This window comes from Ahaetulla prasina, chromosome 3, assembly GCF_028640845.1.
Source record: "Ahaetulla prasina isolate Xishuangbanna chromosome 3, ASM2864084v1, whole genome shotgun sequence".
Classification (NCBI taxonomy): Eukaryota; Metazoa; Chordata; class Lepidosauria; order Squamata; family Colubridae; genus Ahaetulla; species Ahaetulla prasina.
The window spans coordinates 189501635-189523799 of NC_080541.1; the positions used below are offsets into that span (position 1 = coordinate 189501635).

Here is a 22165-nt window from a genome sequence, read left to right on the forward strand (position 1 = left end):
GCCCAGTAGTGGGCCGCAGCCTGGGGGCTGGGGAGCCAATTTAGAGTATTCTGCATGCCCAATCAATTTACTAATTCTATGTTTTATGAATATATAACACATACAACATATTGAAGTACGAAGTACCCAATTGTATTTTAGCCTAGGGGCAATGCAATAGCTCAGCAATTAGATGCTGTGCTTGTTAGCCTGGAAAGCAAACAGCCTTAGATTCAAGTACTGCACAATGGGATGAACTCCCATTAATCACCCTCAACTCCTGACAACCTAGCATTTTGAAAGCATGCAAATGCAAGAAGATAAATAGGTACCTCTAACACGAAGGTTATGTATTCCATACTTTCATGATGATGGAAGCATCCCTCAGACAATGCAGGCTCCCTTGACTGAGAACCAAGATGAGCAATGCCCCCTTGAATCGGTAACAACTAGAAAGGGAAAACCTTTATTTTATCCTAATGTGTTCTGGAAACTTAACCACTATCAGTAGTTTACAATTCAATATTTCTATAAATTCAGGTAATTGGGTTAAGTAAACTAGGGTTTTATGTATTGCATTGAATGAACATAGTTTTATAATTTATGCATGTTGAATTACACAAAAATCCTAATCTTAATTAACTGCACAAAACCTGTATAAAATGTGCAGTGTGTGTGTTTGTGTCTGGTAGCCAAAACTACAGCTAACAAAAATCCAGGCAATCTTTTTGGTGCTATTTAGGATAAATCTGGGTTTTACTGTTCTAGGCTCTCTAAAACAGTGTTTTAGCTAAAAAAAATTCATCTACAAAACCAGTTCAAATGGAAGGAATAAACTTCAGCTATTACATAAAAGAGATAAAGAACTGCATCTGAAAGTTTTTCTTGTCCAGAAGTATCTGCAGCTAAATTTACTAGGATAAATAACATGCTTGGAGGCTTCTGCTAGGACATGCTTTAATATAAAGCACATTCTACCTGTGCAGCCAAGAACAAAATGAAATTAATCTGATGTGGTCTGCTTGAAATTATGGAGAAAGAAATTATTGCTGAATGAATGCTGTATTCTTGAGCTCGGCAAGAGGAAACCAAGGGGAAGGAATTGAACATGTCCTACAGGTATTAGGTGATTATTTCTCAGCCATTGGGAGCTCAGTGGAGATTCACTTTTAATTAGGTTGTCCATCCGATCTGCCTCTTTTCCCTGATTCCCAGAGGAAATGATTTTACTCTGTTTTACAGAACAGTTTTCTGTTTTACAGAAGTTTCCTTCGTGGCAAGGCGGGGGGCGGGGGGCGGGGGGGGAAGGGTAGCTCAATAAAATGAGAAAAAAAACAGTACAAGTACAGCTAAGGATGGACTGTGGTGCCTACGTCCTGTGCACTGCTGTGTCCAATTAATCCCCCCACTTCCAGCCGAAATTACCTTTCGCGCTTCTTTCTTTTAAAAAATGTTAAAAATGACCGGACGGGAGGGGAAGTGTTTATTCACGACACAAGTTAAACAAGCATGCCATTTTTCGGGTAAGAAAATTCAAGGCCGAGAATGGAAAAGAAATCCTATCAGACAGAGACCACCCACTGCCGGGGGGAAAACACAGAGTGCCACCCTCTGACACTATAGCTCAGGGGTCCACAACCTTGGCAACTTTAAGCCTGGAAGACTTCAACTCCCAGAATACCCCAGCCAGCAAAGCTGGCTGGGGAATTCTGGGAGTTGAAGTCCACCAGGCTTAAAGTTGGCAAGGTTTGGAGACCCCTGCTATAGCTGAAAACCAACAGCGTGTATGAGCAAATTCAAAATAACCCGATCCCGCCTCGTAACCAGGAGACAAGAGAGCCGCTCAGCAACGCCCGACCGCAGATCCGCCTCCCGTCTCAAACTAATGACGCCTCCTGTGGGCGCCGTCAGCTCGTCTTGTCCTTCTCCGAGCCGAGGTGTTTCTGGGTACCGCGAGAATTGCTCCGTCGGCAGGTCACTATGCCGGTAGGGCCGGGATGGCTGAGGAGCTGCGCGAAGCCGACCTGGTAGGCTCAGCCCTTCGGCCATCTCTGACGAAATGGCACCCCGAGACCGTCCGGTAGTGGCACCTCAGGCCGCCATGCGCAAACGCGGGGCTCGAAAGCGCCTCAAGTTTCGGGCCGAAGACGTCTGCTTGGAGCGGAGTGAGTAGCGAGGGCCTCGGCGTCGTGTCCGATGGCGGCCATTGTCCCCTGATCGGCTGCCCTGAAACAGTCGCTTTCTTTCCGCAGTGACCGTGGCCGACTATGCAAATTCGGATCCTGCTGTCGTGAAATCTGGACGCGTCAAAAAGGCTGTGGCCAATGCGGTGCAACAGGAAGGTGAGTTTGGCCGAAAATGCTCGCGGGGCTTTAAGCTTTTACGCCTCTTTCTACCGGACTCGGGTTTTCTGGGTTTATATAGTAGCATTCTGAAGCATAAAGGAACTACTGTGACATTCCATGACAGAACAGGTGAATTTGTGGCTCAGTGACACCTGGAAACACAAGGCTACCAGAGGTGGCCCAGCAGTAAAGTCAATTACACTTTGATCTTTTTAAAAATATGTTTTGCGATATTTGTCAACAGTCCTATAAGCTTCTCTGGAAAACCGTCAGGCAGTGTCTTCCTTTCTATTTCAACAGAATCGCTTTTTTTAAAATTTTATTTTGTCACAACAGTATACGTAAACATTGATATAAAACAACAACACATCATTAAAAAAAACATATATATAAGCAAAAGTATGCAACAACTATATTAATTTGATATAATGAAAAGGAACAATAGGACAGGAACGGTAGGCACTTTTGTGCTCTTATGCACGCCCCTTATAGTCCTTTTAGGAATGGGGTGAGGTCAATAGTAGACAGTTTTTGGTTGAAGTTTTTGGGATTTTGAGTAGAGACTATAGATATAGAGACTTTTAACAGTATGCTTGCAAACTTTCCTTTATTATGTTTTTAGCATTTCAATTGATGTTTATTTTTTCTGTCTCATTAGTCATATTTGCTTTATGCAAGTCAGAGTTCTGGATGGCAAATATATCACAGAGGTTATGTAGATGTTTCCTGTTTTTTTTCAAACTTTCAAACTCTTTTCAGGACTGAATTTATTCAACTTCATATGGGTTATACTTTGAAAGCAAGAATAGTGAACTTGATTAACAATAGTTCTACATAAATTTATTCAAATTAGTATTTTAATATGTCTCTTAATTGGCTAGCTGTAGCAAATAAAATCAAAATGAGAAAGGCATTGCAGCCTGAAATTTCAAATTCTTGTGTGTTTGTATCTTCAAATCTAAAAAGATAGTTTGAAACATTCAGCACAGAACTGTTTAAACATATTTAGATTACAAATGTGACTATAAATTCTATCATAGTAATCAAATAAAAGCTTAAGCAAGGGTATAGTGTTTTAAGAAATCACTGCCACTATCCAGAAATAATTTAAGAGTCTATTTAAAATATTAGTCTAAATTGATCTTGTCTCTTTTATCCGTTTTCCTAGTAACATTTATATGAAGGGTGGCTGTTGTGTGTTTCTTTCCCTGTTCTCAGGGAATAATGATTAGCATTTATCAATAGGTATAAGACAAATCGTTATCTGTTTAAAGGACAGTGAAATAAACAATATGTGTTTAATTGCAGCATGAATATTTGACTTTTTACAATAAAATTCCATGTTTTTCCCTTATAGAAATATGTTTTCACATTTGTCCTTATTGTCTCCCTATGAGCTATATTCAACTCTATAAGCTCTTTTAATTTTATGGACATAGAGGTGTAAACAGTTCACTCTTTATTAACTTCTAAACTATCAACATTTTCTTGCATCATAATAGCACTTAATTTTCAAGGATAAATGAGCAAGAACATTTGCTTGAGAGAAGTTCCTAAAATAACAGAGAATACAAAAAGGTCATTTAATAGTGAATGCATTAACATTAGCCTAAAAATGGGTTAGGATCTCTTGCTTCTGGATTGAAATACTGACTCACACACAGTTGCTGTTGTATTTCACTTTCTACTCAAGAACAAAGGGGTAGAAGTCAAAACTTGCAAACGGAAACAGAATCTTTAACAGACACTTACCTGAATAGTTTTTTTAACAAAAGCATATAGAAAAAGTCCAAAATTAATCCAAGGTTCTGAGAACCAGATCAGGGTTGCCATCCAGATAGCATCCACACAAATTGCCACCCAAAAGCCAGAGGTTAAACATTTTTTTCCAGCAAAGGAAAAAGAGTTAGGGCTGTTTCTTAAATCAGGCAGTAGCCAACTGTCACTAATCAAGAAATGTACTCCTTTGCTTGGCAAAAAGCGTCATAGAATAGCTCTCCTCTCAACTTACTGGGGTGCAGAAGCTGGAAAGTCTTACATCATCTAATTGTTCCAGCTGTCTAGGTGCTGTTCTTTATCAGCCTCATGTGATTCTTACCTTTGTGTCTCCTGAGGTTGACGTTCCACAGGTTTTGCTGGAGCTTTTTCTTCAAAGTCAGAGCCAGCGTCTGAGTCCTAGTCCAAGTACTCACTTTCCTCAAAATCATTTAACCTAGCTAGGAAAATCATGTTTGTGGTTCCACAGGTGGGTCTTACAGCAACACCATGGCAAGGGTATTGGTTTTTCTGTGACAGGGCCTCAATTAATAAATTTTCTCCTAAGGGAGGCATGTGTGCCTATGCTGTTTTATTTATATTTCTAATTGGTTTATTGAGGATTCCACCACTTTTAAAATCTTCAGAAGAGAGAACAAGATGAAAATAGAATAGTATTTGCTTTAATTATAATTTCCTTGTAATTTTTCCTGATTTTAAAATAACTGTATGTTCTCTCCATTTGATCAGAGGTTTTCCTTTTGAGATTATGGACAAACAATGGGGGGAAAATCATGGAACTTTGTTTTAGTATATGATAATCACAGTGAGAGTATTGTATGCACAAAAATAGAAAGATTTGACAATACTTACAATAGAGGAATGATTGGAGAAGATAATGGAACTTGTTGAGATGACCAAATTGACTTGTTTGATTAGAGAAAAGTTAATGTCTACATTTATTGCTGAGTGGAAATCCTTATGGATTTTTTGTATCAAACAGAAAAATAAGTTTAAAATAAATTTGATGATTAGACAGGTTAATTATTGAAAGAAAAGAATCATATAACTTTAGAGATAGCTAAATCTCTAAATTGGTCCTCGACATCATCTTAAAATATAACTTGATATTACAATTGTAGTGGCCAAACAAAACAAAAGCCTTAGGTTAATGATGTTGGAAGTCTTGACCATTGTAGGTCACTATAAAAAAATGAAAGTCTACCATAATATAGGAAAAAATAATATCCAAATGTTAGGACTAGTGTTTCAGGATTTTTCACCTACCCTGTATCTAATTCAGCTAATACAAATCACTATATTTGAGCTTTTTCTTGTCCTAGTCTAACATCCATCTTGATCCTCTTTTATCCAGCTGCATGTTTCCACTATCCATTTATTCAGTAATTCGTTTTCAGATCACTGTCCTTTTTCCCACTTCCTCTACCAGAACTCTGTTGGCTATTTTTCCTAATACACTCCCTTGGTCCCATTCTAATTAGCCTATCTCTGCTTTCCTGCAGAATTCAGATTCTTTGTTCTGGTTTTCTGGTTTTTCTTCATATTTCTTATAAACCAATGCTTGTTCTAGAACTTTTGTCCAGATCATCTACTTTTAATGTCCCTTCCTTAACTTGTCTGATTCTTGGGGTAACTTTCAGTCTTTCACTCTCTCTTGTGAAACGTTCCTTCTTAAATGAACCTTAACCACATGTTTCTTAATGCAGGCCATGCCACCAAGCCATTTCAAGCAGCTGGAGGTTTCCTCGCCACAGGAATGGAGTAATAATTGACAAAAAGATTGTCCTTCATATAAAGGAATGTACGTTGTCCCCCATGACAATCAAAATGACAGGATGACCTTCAACACCTTTCTTTGTGCCTACTGGCCGCAAAAAGAATTTGGACTTGGATCTTCCTATTTTTCAAATTGTTTCTTCTCTGTTGGTTTGGATTATCAACATGAAATTTATTTTACACTCTTGATTTTGGACATCTGCTAATTCTTATATCTCAAATTCTTTCATTTATTTATGATTATAGTGAAATCACTCTGTGGTTTGGAAGCGTCTTTCGTACCCACTGATGAAATACTATCTGTGGCAGAGTCCTGTGACAGTGGCGATGAAATGGATTCTAAATATTTCACCACTGATGAATATTTCATGACTGATAGAAAAAAGAAAAGCAAGAGGCATAAAGGTAAGATCTATCATTTTAACTGTTATTTTTTAACATAATTTCACTTTAACAATAAAATACTTTTATCTCTTCAAATAAAATCATGCTGCTTTCTTCTTGAAGCATGGCCAGTTGCATTGCTTGTTTTTTATTTCAGAAAGCTCCGAGAGTGTGGTAGGCAAAGAATATCCAATTGACATATGGTTGATGTTGGCATCCTATATACGCCCAGAAGACACTGTGAGTTTTTCTCTAATTTGCAAAAGGGCCTGGACTGTTACTTGTACAGCTGTATTCTGGACCAGACTTTATAGAAGGTATGACAGCTTGTAGAATCTTTATTTTATACTGTGTATATATTTTAATAGTTATGGGGCTTTTTATAGATTATTTGTGGTGGACAGCCTTATGAATAGTGTGCCTATGAATTTGAGTATAAAAGATCAATGTTTCAATCCTTAATGATATATTTTGTTCTGAGATACCATTTTCCCAGACCTGTCCACTGATTCTTTTATATCCTTTTTGATCAGAGCAGTAAGAGATAACATACATCAAAATATTAGAGCTGTGCCTCACTTCAGATTTGATATAAAAAGGTATCTCATAGCATGTGGGGGTACATCTGTCTGCAACTCCAATGCCAAGGAACACTTTTCATGGTATCACACAGTAATTGTCACACAACCACAGAAAACAGTGCACTGCTTTAAAGTTGCTTGTTTGAAAAAATACTGCGTTTACATTCGGATACTCCAAAGTGCTTTTTTGTCTTTGAATCCAAAGCCTGCATAGCTGTATAAAATGTACATATATAATTGGTAGTATGGGTTACAAAATATACATATGGTATAAAAACAAACTGCATTATTGTCAAAGAGAAATGGCTGGGATTCATAGGAAGGTACTTGAGAGCTCGTAAATTAATAATTGCTACAGTTCTTTGGGCTTGCAGAACTTCTGTGGCTACAAAATCATCTTCCATTATATAACTTAAGTAATTGCATTGATTTCCTTGAATCAGTTAAAACAGATTGTTTTAGATTGATGACTATTGCATGATAGAAAATGAGTCATACAGTCCCCCCTTATATATAATATAAATTTACAGAAATGGTTTCCTTTAGAATGGGCAATGCTATATTGATAAGAAAGGGCATTATGCAGGAATTTTTCTGTTTTTATAATTTTTTCCTTCTCTAATCCTTCAGGAAATTGAATTCAAGCTAGTCTTTCTTTTAGGTAAATACAGTAATTCCTAACATCAGACCTTTAGCTGGCAACCCATGATCTGTTGTGTCATTATTTCAGAACTATTTCCTTATCAGATTCCTCAATTACTGAGCCTCAGTTCAGAAAAATATTCAGAGATATATCTACCTTCAAAGTTGAACTATATGGCACAGTCAAATATCAGTAGTTGACAAACTTGACCAGAGGAAATATGCTGTGATATTTTGTATTATGTCATAAAATAGTTTTTAAATTTGCCAGATTTCAATTTTAAGGCAATTATGGATTCTGGAGTTCAGACACATTCTGTTAGTCAATTTGTGGTACCTTGGTACAAAAATTTGCACCTAATTAGAGGTTATGGGAATAAGAGTTTTAATAAGAGTATAGATGGCCTAGAACTATTATTTAACCTATAGGAGAGTGCCTGAATGCAGCTCACAGAAAAAAAATTGAAGCATTTGATAAAAAATAGATTAATGGGGATTAGAGAAGAAGCATTATACTAGTTGGAGCATTCAACCAGAGTACCTTCCTAATCTCTTTTCTATGAGAGTTCAGAAGCTACATCTTGACTTTCTGGAGGTATGCAGTTTACAATGATAGATGATACAAGGTTGGAACTGCACTACTTAAATTGTGCTGTTATTATTTTGTTTTCGATGAATTAAGGATGGAAATGTTGGTAGGAGGCCTTTAGTCCTCCGTAATGCAATTTCAACGCTATAATAACTGACAGTGTGATTTCATAACACAGAGAGAGGCAGTTAAAAGTGAGAATTAAAACAATTTGCTTCCCAAATGCCTTTTGCTTATTCCTATCCTTTCCTTTAAAAAAAAAAAATGCCACTAAAATCAGCTATTATGCTTCCAGATTTCAGTGGCATGATCTCAGAGCGCATAGCATGTATTTCATCCCTATCTTACTCTTACAATTTTAATTTTTCTTAATTTAGGCATTACAATAGGAGTGCATCCCTCCCAGTCCGTTTACAGCCAGAATCAATGGAAAAGATGTACTGCCTTCGTGCATGTGTAATTCGTTCATTATACCATACGTATAGACCTTTTGTTTCCCGGATAGCCAGAAATCCAACTATCCCAGAAGCTACTCCAAGCAGTTTAAAAAATTCAAAAGTAAGTAACACTTTGAGAAGAAGAATTAGCCCACTTAGTATTAGCAGATTTTTTTCAAGCTAGTGAAAAGCATGCAAATAGGTCTACTTCCCAGTAAATATTTTAGGCAGATGTTGTCTTTACTGGGGTGGTTTTTTTCTACAAGCTTGTTAATAATGTTTTAGGTTTATTATGCTTGGCTGTTTATTCTATCAATACAGAAATCAAAATGTTGAACCTTAAAATAAGTTTATTATTTTTGGTTTCATGTTTTTTAAACAATAAGATAAATGAAGTTTAACATCTGGATCAAGCAATATACAACTATGTCTTACAAAATAAAGTCAGCTCATTAAGGTGGGTTTAGTTGATACCCAATCCAGCACAAAAAATTTGATTTGCATCGTAAATGCTTTGTATTCACATCACAACGGCTTTGGTGTCCACAGTTAATATCATACTAACAATTTGTATATCCTTTTGTGGGTAAAATTGGCATTAAAAAAGGAAATTAAATGTAAAAAATCTGTATTGCAGTAACAGTTACAAATTTGGTTACATTCCAAAAACAATGAAATTATTCAGTTGCTCCATACAATTGTTAAAATGCACATCTTCCATATGTGCATGGCACTATCTTTGTACACTATATAGTCAAAGAGCCTATATGCTTAGACTTTGTTTTTATTCATTTAGAATCTCCTCTCATTTGTGGAGTTCACCACAAACATTGAGCATGCAAAGTAGGAAGAGACTGGTATTTTTCTTTTTGGTTACTGAATCCAGCTTTTTCCTATTTAATTTCCCTTTCTTTTTCTCAGTGTAGCTTCTGTGGGACACTGGAGCTGTTGTGGTGTCAGCAAAAGTTGCCCTTAAAGACAGATCCACTGTTTGGAGCAGCATACCAGTTGGTACACATCTGAAGGGTAGGACAGCTGGCATGTGGATTATCTATGTCGTAGGAAATTCTTAAGCTACTTTCCTCCTTTTAACTAATATTCCAGGTTTCACAGGCAAGAGGGCTAATTCCACTAGCCGCATCCCTCTGAATCTTATGCAGGTAGTCCTCTTTAGTGACTGCCTCATTTAGCAACTATTCACAATTATGACAGTAATAAAAAGGTAACTTTGTGACCAATCCTTGCATTTATAACTTTCTCATGTCTGTAAAGCAAAGGAAAACTGAAGTAAGATTATAAGCATAGTTGCAATTTCTCTTATTGACCATTTTGCTTGTGGTCACTAAATAAGGGTTACTTGTATGCACCTGTAATAATTTGCTTTATAAAGATGAGATGCTTATTCCTATAGAAAAAAAAAGTAATATTGCTGTGCACGTCTAGACTTTCTTTTGATAAAAGAAAGAATATTCTATTAGTCGATACATTAGCAAGATCTGCCTCTGCTTATTAATTTATTTAAACTTGTATGCCACTCAGTTTCCAATACCTCTGGCTCACAATAAATCAACACAAATATAATAAAACCAATAAAAGGATAAACGATTAAGCTTGGATTATATTGATATATTCACTGTAGAACAGCTTTTGTCATAAGAGGTGATATGTTACTTTTCAAATCAAATGGATGTTTAATAAAGTTATGAATGGGCATCTTGTATGATAGTTATCTTCTCCATAAACATCTGGAATGTCTATCCTATTCTGGTTTTAGTAGTTTCTTGATTTTTTCTTGATAAAGCAAATAATGAGTGATTCTTAGCAATATTTTTGAAATATTTTGAAATTAGCAATATTTAGATTTAGTTGTGGAAATATTTGTTTAAGTCCAACCACAGAGCTTTCATTTTATTTCCATATCTTTATGTTCAGAAGAGGAAGCGCACAGTTATAATACAATGATATCCTTTCTTGAAATTGATGCCAATGTTATTTACTTTATCCTCAAAGTGATTTGTTAAAGTATAGAAACTCCAAACTGGATTGTTTTAATACGTTTATGTTCAATAATCCAAGATCTTCATTCCAAAGAGCCTAGTGCTTTACTGCTTTATGTCTGTATAACACTATGTCCACAGACCACAACCCTTTCTCTTTTGCTCAATTAGTGCCTGCTCTTCTGGTCTAAAAGGATTAACCAGCAGTCTTCACTGTGGGAATTCAGCTTCAAATTCCAAAGGCAGGTATGAAAGCTAAATATTTGTATTAATGTCAAAATTTATTTATTTATTTTTTATTTATTTATTAATTCGATTTGTATACCGCCCTTCTCCCGAGGACTCAGGGCGGTTCACAGCCAGTAAAAAATACATATAATACAAGTTAAGAACAATATAAAAAACTGATTCAATTTATGGCCTAAAAACTAAAATAAGAATAAAACCCCGTTTAAAAAACTGCATTTAAGCTAGCCCTGCGCGATGGAACAGAAGAGTCTTCAGCTCGCGGCGAAAGGTCCGGAGGTCGGGGAGTTGACGAAGCCCCGGAGGCAGCTCATTCCAGAGGGCAGGAGCCCCTACAGAGAAGGCCCTCCCCCTGGGGGTCGCCAGCCGACATTGTTTGGCCTACGGCACCCTGAGGAGGCCCTCCCTGTGGGAGCGCACAGGTCGATGGGAGGCTACTGGTGGCAGTAGGCGGTCCCGTAAGTGTAGTAAGCGGCAGTAGGGGGTCCCGTATGAAATTTACTATTTCATAATAGCTCACTGGTATGTATAACTCCTTGTTATACTTTTGCATATAACAGAGTGCATCTTGTTTGGCATGTCCATATTACAGTCCAAAAAAGATTCTGTTCATAATGGGGAATAGTGAATTTGGGGTATTTTGTAAAAATGCACTGCTGCCCAATCTGTTCATTTTCCTTGCTGGTAATCAGGCTAGTGCTATTCTTACCAAGTTGGAACATTATACTGAAATTGGGGCACAAAATGTACATTTCTCCCCAGAAACTTTCATAACACACACAATAGCATGAAATAGCATGTAGTGAAACTAATATAAACTGCATAAAATTTTTTATTGTGAGGGGTGGGGTGTTAATATCAAACTTGAGTGTAATAGTTCCCATAGGTTTATTTACTCTAAAGGAATTATAGATAGAAATTGTTTGTAGTTTACTTAAAGTATATCAGGGTTGTTATTAATTCAATGTGCTGTTAATCTTACTAGCTACTATGTGTCATATTTGAACTACACTCTTAGTCATCTGAAATCATATCCATAGCAAAAGCAAGGGCCCATATTCAGATAAATACAACAATTCCATTATAGCCAAGATTGGTTATATTAAGACTATTAAATGTCATATTATTTTCCAAAAAATATATAACATATGTAAATCAGTCCTAATCCTTCAAAGACAAATTCTCCTGATTTGATACATAACTCTTCTCCAAGCATGTAATTTGAAAGTTTGTAGAAATGGAATCAGTTTCTGGTTAACTGAGTGAAATATTTCTCTTGAGTCTCCCAAGTTCAAGAATAAATGTTTGAAACCACTTCAACCACCTGTCCGGTATGCAGATGTCCATATGAACCCTGACCAAGACTGCTGTCTGTTGCAGATAACTACTATTGACTTTATATATATTCCTATAGTAATGGGCATGACAGTTACATTGGTAAGTATTGTGATTTCTTTGCTAATTTTCTGGTCTTTATATCAGGAATTTTGTTCACTTAATCTTGACCAAATAGTTTCTAAATTTGAAGTATTGTACTGATAGTTCTTGGATTACAGCTCTAATTGGGATCAGGATTTCCATCACTAAGCAAAGTGATTGTTAAGAGAAACATCATATCAATGCACTGCTTAGCACTAAGCTTCTGGCAGTGCTAGGATTTCTTCTCAAAGGCCACTTGCTCGTTCTCTGCATTGGAAGGTTTATGAGATGTTTTGAAACCTGCCAGGAGGCTGGCTGCAGAACAGAGCTTAAGACAGCTCCACCGTAGTGTTGAGGCTGAAGTAGAGGCCCATGGCAGCTGACAAAGACTGACAAAGACACCAGCATCTCTTTTAGCCCTAATGCTGCTACCCAGAGGGTTGTTGCACAGGGCAGCCAAAAGGATAGAGATGTGGGGAGTTGAAGCGCTTTTGTGGTCATAAGTGTGGGCAAACTGCCAAGTGCCTGAATTTTGATCACATGACATTACAGCATTGCTGCCCCCATAACTCCAGAGATTGGACATAAGTACCATTTGTTCAACACCGCCATAACTTTGAATGGCTCCTGAACAAATGGTCATTAAGATAGGACTACCTATATTTTTGAAATAGAAAAGTCTTCAAGCAGGCACAGATAAGAAAAATACAACTTTGAAAACTATATTGAATAGTCCAATTAGAATAGAATAGAATAGAATAGAATAGAATAGAATAGAATAGAATAGAATAGAATAGAATAGAATAGAATTTTTTATTGGCCAAGTGTGGACACACAAGGAATTTGTCTTGGTGCATATGCTCTGAGTGTACAGTGTACATATCGCAAGATCTAAAATGGACAGCTAACATCAAAAACATCATCAAAAAAGGACAGCAAAGAATGTTCTTTCTGCGCCAACTCAGAAAGCTCAAACTGCCCAAGGAGCTGCTGATCCAGTTCTACAGAGGAATTATTGAGTCTGTCATTTGCACCTCTATAACTGTCTGGTTTGGTTCTGCAACCCAACAAGACAGACACAGACTTCAGAGGATAATTAGAACTGCAGAAAAAATAATTGCTACCAACCTGCCTTCCATTGGGGACCTGTATACTGCACGAATCAAGAAGATTCTGAATTACAGGTCCCTCACATCCTGGACATAAACTGTTTCAATTCCTACCCTCAAAACAACACTATAGAGCACTGCACACCAGAACAACTAGACACAAGAACAGTTTTTCCCCGAAGGCCATCACTGCTAAACAAATAATTCCCTCAACACTGTCAAACTATTTACTAAATCTGCACTATTAATCTTCTCATCGTTCCCATCACCCATCTCCTTCCACTTATGACTGTATGACTGTAACTTTTTTGTTGGTAATCTTTATGATTTATATTGATATTGATTGTTTCCTGATTGCTTATTTGTTCCCTATGATTATCATTAAGTGTTAAATTTGTACCCTATGACCATCATTAAGTGTTGTAAGTGTTGTATCTTGATGAAGGTATCTTTGCTTTTATGTACACTGAGACCATATGCACCAAGACAAATTCCTTGTGTGTCAAATCACACTTGGCCAATAAAAAATTCTATTCTATTCTATTCTAAGGAATGGCTACCACATGTGATTTTATTATAGACTACTGTATAAAGTTTCAGGAAAAGCAAATATTGCCTGGAAGGACTTGCTCAAAGATACAGTTCATTTTTAAAATATTTACAGACAAAATCAGTTTAAAACATTGAATAAAATGCCATTTGATTTTGGAGTTAAGGAAGTCTGTGTGATCCAAGTTATTGAATAGCTTCCTTTTTTTTTTCTTTTGCAGTTCACAATAAATGTGAGCACTGACATGCGGCACCACAGAGTGAAATTAGTATTCCATGATTCTCCAGTATGGAGTGGCAAGAAACCTAGATTTGACCATGGGATGCAGGTTATAATGGACCCTGTGCACAGTGTGCATCTGTTTGATTGGTGGCATCCACAGTTTCCATCTTCACACATCTGAAGACTCCCAAGTTTACATCATAAATTGTATTCTGTGCTATTTCCATAAACAACAAAATTTGATAAGCCAGTCTGTGTATATGTTTAATCACCTCTTGGAAAATAATTTGTGCTAATAAGATTAGAAAGCACTTCTGTAAAGCATTTTATTATATGAAAAATAATTCATCTGCAAATATTTTGGTGCTAATGAAATTTGTCCTTTTGCTTTTTGATAACAAAACACAGCAGAAATGTGTAACCAAAAGCCAACATGGGTTTCTCTAAAACAAAAATTAATCAACGAGAAATGATGTGGATATAATTTACTTGGACTTCATTCAGCATTTGATAAAGTAGACCAGAACCTACTTCTTGATAAGATAGAAAAATGTGGGTAAGACAGCATCATTACCAGATGGATTCATAACTGGCTGAGCAACTGCACTCATCGTATAGTTGTTAATGGAACTGCACGTACATGGAGGGGTACCTGAAGGCTCCGCCTTAGGCCCAATACTCTTCAATATCTTCATCAATGATTTACGTGAGATGGGGAACTCTGCAGATGATACCTGGCAGGAATAGCTAACAGTCCAGAAGATAGGCTTAACATACAGAAGGATCTTGACAGATTTGAACACTGGGCCCTAGCTAACAAAATGATATTCAGTGGTGAAAAAAATAAAGCAAGAAATTTAGGCAAGAAAAAACAGTGCACAAGTATAGTATAGGTAGTACCTTGCTCAATATTAGTAACTGCAAGAGGGAACTTGGAGTCGTAGTCAACAGTCACTTAAATATGATGCCAAAAAAGCCAACATAGTCCTAGTCTGCATTGAGTGGGATAGAATCAAGATTACGTGAAGTGTTATAATGCCTTGGTAAGATCACACCTGGAATATAGCATCCAGTTTTGATTGTCATGATATAAAGATAATGCTGAAACTCTAAAAAGAGTACAGAAAAGAGCAGCAAAGATTATTAGGCTAAAACATGAATGGTTGCAGGAATTGGATACGTCTAGTTTAATGAAAAGAAGGAGGACTAGGAGTGACATGGTAGCAGAGTTGCAATATCTAAAGGGCTGCCACAAAGAAGAGGAAATCAACCTGTTTTCCAAAGCACCTGAAGGGAGAGTAGGAAGCAATGGATTGAAACTAATCAAGGAGAGAATCCAGAACTAAAATTTCCTGACAGAACAACTAATCAGTGGGACAAGTTGCCTCCAGAAATTGTGGGTACTCAATACTAGAGGTTTGGAAGAAGAGATTGGACAACCATCTGTCTGAAGTGGTATAGGTTTCCTGCCTGAGCAGGGAGCTGGACTAGAAGACTTTCAAGGATCCTTCCAACTTTTGTTCTGTGTAAACTGGCCCATTTTAGAGTGATCCAACTCTGGAATGTTCATTTTCACCACAAATGGACGTATGTAAACATCAGGCAGTTATGAGTTTTTGAAGTAGATCGTCTGGAACTGGAAGCTGTAGGTTGCCATGATGATATGGATGTGACCAAGCCCCAAATACACACATCAGCCTTTTCCATTTCAGTGTGAAGATTCTGGAAACTGGTTGGTCCAATACGGACATTCTAATCACGTACCCTTTCTTTGTAGCTAGTAACATTCACAATTCACATAATAGGTAGATATCTATTTCACTTCCACATGCAAAAGTATTTCAATGTTCCACTCCTATAAAAGTGTTTGTTTTACTAGTTCCAAAGACTGTCATCATCAATCATTACATCTTCACAGAATATAGATAGTTCTTATTTAACAACTGCCTAGTTTAGACACTGCAGTTCAATAGTGATAAAAAATAACTTTATGACTAATCCATTCATAGGTCTGTAAAGCAAAGAAAAGCTGAAGTTTTAAGCACAATCATACAGTATTTCATTTACCAACTGCTTTGCTTAATGACCAAGTTATTAGTCAGTTCTAGTCACTTAAGCAAGGACTACCTGTATAGGAAAAACAATGGTGCTGATTACCTTAAGTATGAACTTTACAGGTATGCTGGGAAAGGTTAGATTTTTCATGTTTAAACTAGATTAATAAAGATTAATGTTTAATTATTTAGTATATTTTTATCCTGTCTTTTATATATATATAACAAGGTAACGAACACACCTAATATTCCAGCCTCTTGTTTTCCCCACAACTGTTGTCATTGGATACGAAATGGGCAGCAAATAAATTTAATAAATAAATAAACTGAGCTGAGGTGGGTTGAGTTGGGTTGGGAGAGAGTGACTGGCCCAAAGTCATTCAAATAGTTTTCATACCTAAAGGCTTAGAACTCAGTTTCCTGATTTGATATTATGATGAAGGCTACCTCTTCATCCCAATATCAAACTGGCTCTCATTTACATGTGATTAATTCGATATCTATCGTACAGAAATGAAGGTTTCCTCTAGAAACAAAGGCCTATTTGCTAGTTGTGAAATGAAACAATTTGGTGACCATGGCTTCAAGAATAAGTAAGGGGTAACTGGGTAAAGGATAGTCTGGTTATAGGAAGAAAAGAAGTAAGCAAACTAATAATAGATGATCAAGTTAGCATTAAAGGAGATATGAATTGGTGTTAAACTACCATTCCTAATTTAAGAGCTTTTTTCCACCTGTACATAGCTGCTTGCTGCACAATTTACCTTTGTGCTCTAAAAATCGCTCAGATTGAATTGTCAATTTTAATACAATATATACTACTATGTGTTAATTGGGGTATAAAATCGCCTATAATATTTCAAACAGGTTCCAGTTAAATATTCTTTTAAAGCTTTTCTTATATTCAATCTCTCTCTCTTAACTTTGGCCACAAACTTGTCTAATTTCAGCCATTAATACAACTTTCTGACTGAAGTTTTTTTAGGTTGGGTTTTGTTTGTTTGTTTTGTAATCAGTATATATTCATGTCTTGAAATCTTTGTGGAAGATTTAGAATTTCAGCCAATTTTTTTCACAGATAATTTTCTAGATTCTATAGTAACATCAATGTATTTCTTTTTTAAACTAATACAGACATCCTGATTCACAGAATCTGTTAAGCCATATTTTATTAATCAGAAGTTGCTAAATAAAGCCCAGTTCCACGGGTTCATTTGAAGCTGCAAATTTTGGTCCAAAATTATAAGAGACTACTATATACAGTCCAAATTAAAATCAGTTAGTGAGAGGTCCTTGGTGCTCTCTGAGCTTGGTTGGTTCCCTCCCCCACCCCCACATCCAGGTGTTTTTTTTTAAGGTATCTAATCTAGATCTTTTTTCTAATCTGTTCTAGGTAACATCTCTAGCACTGATGGTGTTACCTAGTTTGGGCAATGAAACATCTGCAAGAAAAAAACTAAACTCAGAGAGCACCAAGGACCCCCTCATTTCAATGCTGAGCTACAAATATGTTCATTTACTGGTGTCCACAGTCAGTGTATCCACTATTTTTTAATCTTCTTTGGAGTAATAAAAACATTGTTTTTATGTTTTCATCAAACTGATAAAAACAAATAACATCATTTGGAAGTAGCTATGCAGAATTTTACAACTAGAAGCAAAGCTGTTGATTTACCCAACAATGTATCAGCAGTATCTTCTAGGACCGTGATGGTGAACCTATGGCACAGGTGCCAGAAGTGGCACACAGAGCCCTTTCTACTGGCATGCGCGCCGTCACCCCAAGTCAGATATTTGTGGCGTTTCTTTTGTGAGCTTCTATTTTCCTGCAAACAATGAAACAGAAGCTCATGAAAGAAAAAGATCTCTTGCCACGCTGCTGGTGTTGGGTTGCCACACCTCCCACTGGCCAGCTGGTCTGTTGGTCTCTGCTGCGCATGTTTGTGCGCGCATGCATGTGCACCTTTCAGTTTGGGCATGTGTGCACAGTTTGGGCACTTGGTGTTTAAAAGGTTCACTATTACTGTTCTAGGAGAACAGCTGATGTCACCATAAGAGTTTACAGGATCTCTAACATTGCAAGAACTTCTAAAAGCAGGTACCTTTATTTGGCTATCAAGCTAATTTTGAAATCAGCAATGTGACTGATGATCTAGCTTTCTCTTTCATAAACAAGTTCCACATTTAATGTTTATCACTCTGCCCTATTAACCATTACCCCGTGAATATTAGTTTTGTTCTCCACTTACATTCATTTATAGATCTTACACTGTGTTACCTTTAATATAGTAACCAAGTGTAAAGTAAGGCTATGCAGTCAGACAGTAGTGTACAATAAATTTCCATTAAATGATTTTAATATCCACATTGAATAGAAGGTGTAGCTTTCTCTGAATCTGCACATAGTCATGTTGAATACAGTATGTATCCCAAGTACATTTTAGCTTTTGTTTTTGGTGGCTTCAAATCAGTCTTGATTCCTAATGATTTAATGAAGAAACCTATCTGGTTTTTCAATAGTGGCTTGCTAGTATCAACTTACTAGGGTTGAGAAAGAGTGACTGGCCCAAAGTTACCCATCTGACTTTTTGCCTAAGGCAAGATTAGAACTCCTGGTTTCAGGGTTCCTAATTGTAGATTAGGATTGCATCTCTGCATATTCATACTGTAATTTATGTATTATTTCTTCGTATTTTAAATGAATGGGTTTCACCATTCTTAAATTAATAAACTTGGGGGGGGGATAACATTTTTTATTCAATAAGGAACTATTACCGGTAGTTTTTTAATTAGATGCAATTCAGGTAATTAAAATTAAACAATGCTAGCGTGCCTTTCTATTCTTTAGGTTTATGTTCACAGGTAATTTTCTTACAGCATTATCTCATCTGAACCTAGATAATAATTTACCAGTTACTTATAGATGCTATAATAAATTCAGTGTTTATTTAAGCATAGTAGGTGGAAGATAGCCAGAGAACTATCCTCTCATAACAGAAGACAGGGTTGGTGCTGTCGGCATTTGTAAAAGAGGACTGGATTTTAGAATGAAACCAAGTTACTGGATTACAATACTGAAGAAAGTGTTCTACCCTCTTCTAGCCATAATTGGCATTCCATGTAAGTAGGGGAAACAACAGGAGTGGAAGCTGCAAAATTGGAAGTGATGTGCAAAGTAATAGCAACAGGGTGCAAATTAATGCACAATCAATGTTGGAAGGGCAAGAGCCAGCAATGTGTTGGAACACTTGAACTAGGGAAGAAAAGAGAATAGGAATAACTAAATGACAGAAAGGAAAGAACAGAAAGCTCCTGTGAAAGAAATTCATTGTTTTTGGATCCTCAACAGCCAGAATAGTTACCTATAAATTGCAATGTACCTTGATTCCAAATTGGAATTCAAGCTGTGACTATTCACCGACTATTTTCAGTTTAATTATGTAAGCTGCATTCTAAGTTTACATCAAATATGTCTGTAATGATAATGTCACGAGTATTTTTTAAAGAGAAAAGGAATGGAACAGTTGAATGCTTACATATTTCTGATCCTTATTAGAATCAATAACAAAATTTCCAGCTGCTGATACCAAGCTTCTGCAAGAAATCACTGATCACTTGAAAATTCTGTTTTGATCTTTTTTTATTGTAATTTGGATTGATTGATCTTGTGTGTACTGGCAGAGAAGCCCATGGTTACTAATTGTTTTTCTTGCCACGCAATCCAAGCAGGTATCAGAAATTAGCTTTTTGTAAGAATATCATAGTGAAAGAGGAAAGATTTTTGGCATTTTGCTCTGGAAGATTTTGAGAACAGCACAGTAGTAGTTTAACTCATTTGCACTAATCTTGATTGTGACAAGGCCTTTGATAACCGAGTGAGCTGATGCAATAGGAACATACGCAATAAATAAGCTACAAGGGAACTTTAGTAGCCGACTTCCACATGGGAGAGGAATATGGCATGCTGGATCCGAACTTAAGTAGATGCTTAGAGAGTGTCAACATTAAGAATAAACACTTTTGCATATTCTTATTTCATTTTGCAGCAAACGTGATGACATTAGTGATCTTCAGTCAAAAAAACTGTTTTATTTCCACCTCCAGTCGCTACCTCCTCATGGCTATGTCATTGGCTGACACAGTGGTCCTTATTCTTGTGGTTGGCATTGAGATAATTGTAGAATGCTTTTGCGCAAGTCCATTCTGGTACAGAGATCCTTGGTGCACGTTGCGGGATGTGTTCAACTATGGTGCAGTTAACACTTCTGTCTGGCTGATGGTTTCTTTCACCATTGAGCGTTTCATTGCAATCAACAATATCAAGCTCAGGATGAAAATCTCTTCTCCCAGAAAAACACTTCATATTATTGTTGGGATTCATGTTTGCTGTTATACTGTGGCCATCCCCCACTACTGGTCTAACTATTCAGAAATGGAGAATGGTACGGGACATGTCATCTGCAAATATAACCCTGAACTCCCCAGTGCATACGTGAAAGGACTTGTGTGGTTCCAGACTTCTGTGATCTACATTATTCCATACATCATTATCTTCACCTTAAACAGCCTCATTCTAAGGCAGATAATTCACAATAACAAAGTGCACAGTGTCACTTGGCCAGTCTTGCACAGAACCCTGCCTGCAACCCATTTGCGTAACTGGAAGAAATCAATCATCCTTTTGGTTTCAGTTTCAATGACATTTGCCTGTCTCTGCACCACCAGGTTTGTGACTCAAATCATCATAAAAACCTCCTACTATGACATAGATAGGCAAGATTATTCAAAAACCATTAATATCATAACAGATATTGGTACTATGCTGGAAATGACTAACACTGCTATAAATATGTATCTGTACGCTTGTACCCAGTCTGCTTTCCGAAAGGAGCTTATCCGATATTTGCAGAGTATATTGTGTTACTGGCCAACAAAAAAAAAGCATCCACTGAACGTACTTTCAGTATTGAGTTAGATAGGCAGAAGTAATACTGTTTGGTTGAGCTGCAAATCACTGGAAGTGTATGGTGTTTTACTTGCAGAAATGCTGGACTATTCCCTTTTAATGACAATAAAGCTGCTAATTCTGCATTAAATTTCCTCTGCCATCATTCTCCTAAATCATGCATTTCCTCATCTTCTCAGCCTATTTCCAAACAACATAAATGCTTTTTCTAAATCTAAATTCTAAATGATTTTCTTTGATGTTTATTATTCAGGTCGGCCTTAATTCCATTGCTATAGGAAATGTCTAATCCAATTTCCAAGTCTAGAAAGTGACTTGAACCCAACAGTCAATTTTATAGCCATAGCAAGCTAGATGATACTAAAGAAATTTGTAGAAGGATCCCTGCTTCTCTTTATTAATTGCCTGCTTCTGCTAGAGTTCTTTCCTTCACATAGAGTATTGGAAACAACTGGGCTTAGAGGACTGTATTATTTAGTATGTTTCTTAACTTAAACTTACTTCTCCTTAAGCAATACCTGCTCAAGCTTCAGCTAATCCTAGTACAAATTTGGAGAATACTACTCTGTAACCCTGCCTTCATCTTGATGCCTTGTCTTAGCTGACTAGATACCTTGCTATCATTTCTTTGTTCTTGCTTCTATGAGACCATTGGTCACATGGTCCTTCCATTCAGAAATCCTCTCCACCTCCACCTAATTCTTGGGTTGCCTAAAAGTTTTCCTCTCTTAAGCAAACCATTTCTGCTATTTTTTTAATGTAGTTTCTTTGATGAATATAATAGCTGTCTCAGTTTTTGCCGTCTAGGTAGGGAATGCCTGTTTTCTCTTATTCCTTCAACAAGCCAGGAGCAGGAGAGGAAAAATAATGGGCAGCACAATCACCAGAGGAACCACTAATGCCCACAAGGGTTCTTCTACTCCCAAGCATACAAGACTGCTGCTGGAACAACAGGTGACTAAGAAGCAGCAGTGGAGGAGGGGATGGGACAACTAGTTCTTTCCTTCCTTCATCTTGATGCCTTGCCTTAGCTGACTAGATACCTTGCTATCATTTCTTTGTTCTTGCTTCTATGAGACCATTGGTCACATGG

The 22165-nt window shown here is 36.9% G+C and overlaps 2 protein-coding genes across 7 annotated transcripts; both read left to right on the forward strand.

The window, feature by feature from the left end:
* The first annotated feature begins 1868 nt into the window (after positions 1–1868).
* TMEM183A (transmembrane protein 183A) lies at positions 1869–14302 on the forward strand. Of its 6 annotated transcripts, none has more exons than XR_009154421.1 (8): positions 1869–2144; positions 2232–2321; positions 6123–6281; positions 6418–6577; positions 8450–8630; positions 9436–9535; positions 10678–10752; positions 12043–12180. XR_009154421.1 is itself a non-coding variant. In XM_058177188.1 (8 exons), exons 1-8 carry the CDS (start codon positions 2039–2041, stop codon positions 14231–14233), a joined length of 1101 nt encoding a protein of 366 aa, XP_058033171.1. In that variant the 5' UTR covers positions 1871–2038; the 3' UTR covers positions 14234–14302. The 6 variants fall into 6 exon arrangements, 2 of the variants coding, with proteins under 2 accessions (XP_058033171.1, XP_058033170.1); XR_009154420.1 differs by having other exon boundaries at positions 12034–12171; XR_009154422.1 differs by having other exon boundaries at positions 1870–2144; positions 9431–9535; positions 12043–12106.
* Positions 14303–14439: 137 nt separating this feature from the next.
* Positions 14440–21959, forward strand: LOC131195356 (probable G-protein coupled receptor 142). The gene is made up of 2 exons (XM_058177190.1): positions 14440–19226; positions 20153–21959. Exons 1-2 carry the CDS (start codon positions 19154–19156, stop codon positions 21079–21081), a joined length of 1002 nt encoding a protein of 333 aa, XP_058033173.1. The 5' UTR covers positions 14440–19153; the 3' UTR covers positions 21082–21959.
* The last annotated feature ends 206 nt before the right edge of the window (positions 21960–22165 follow it).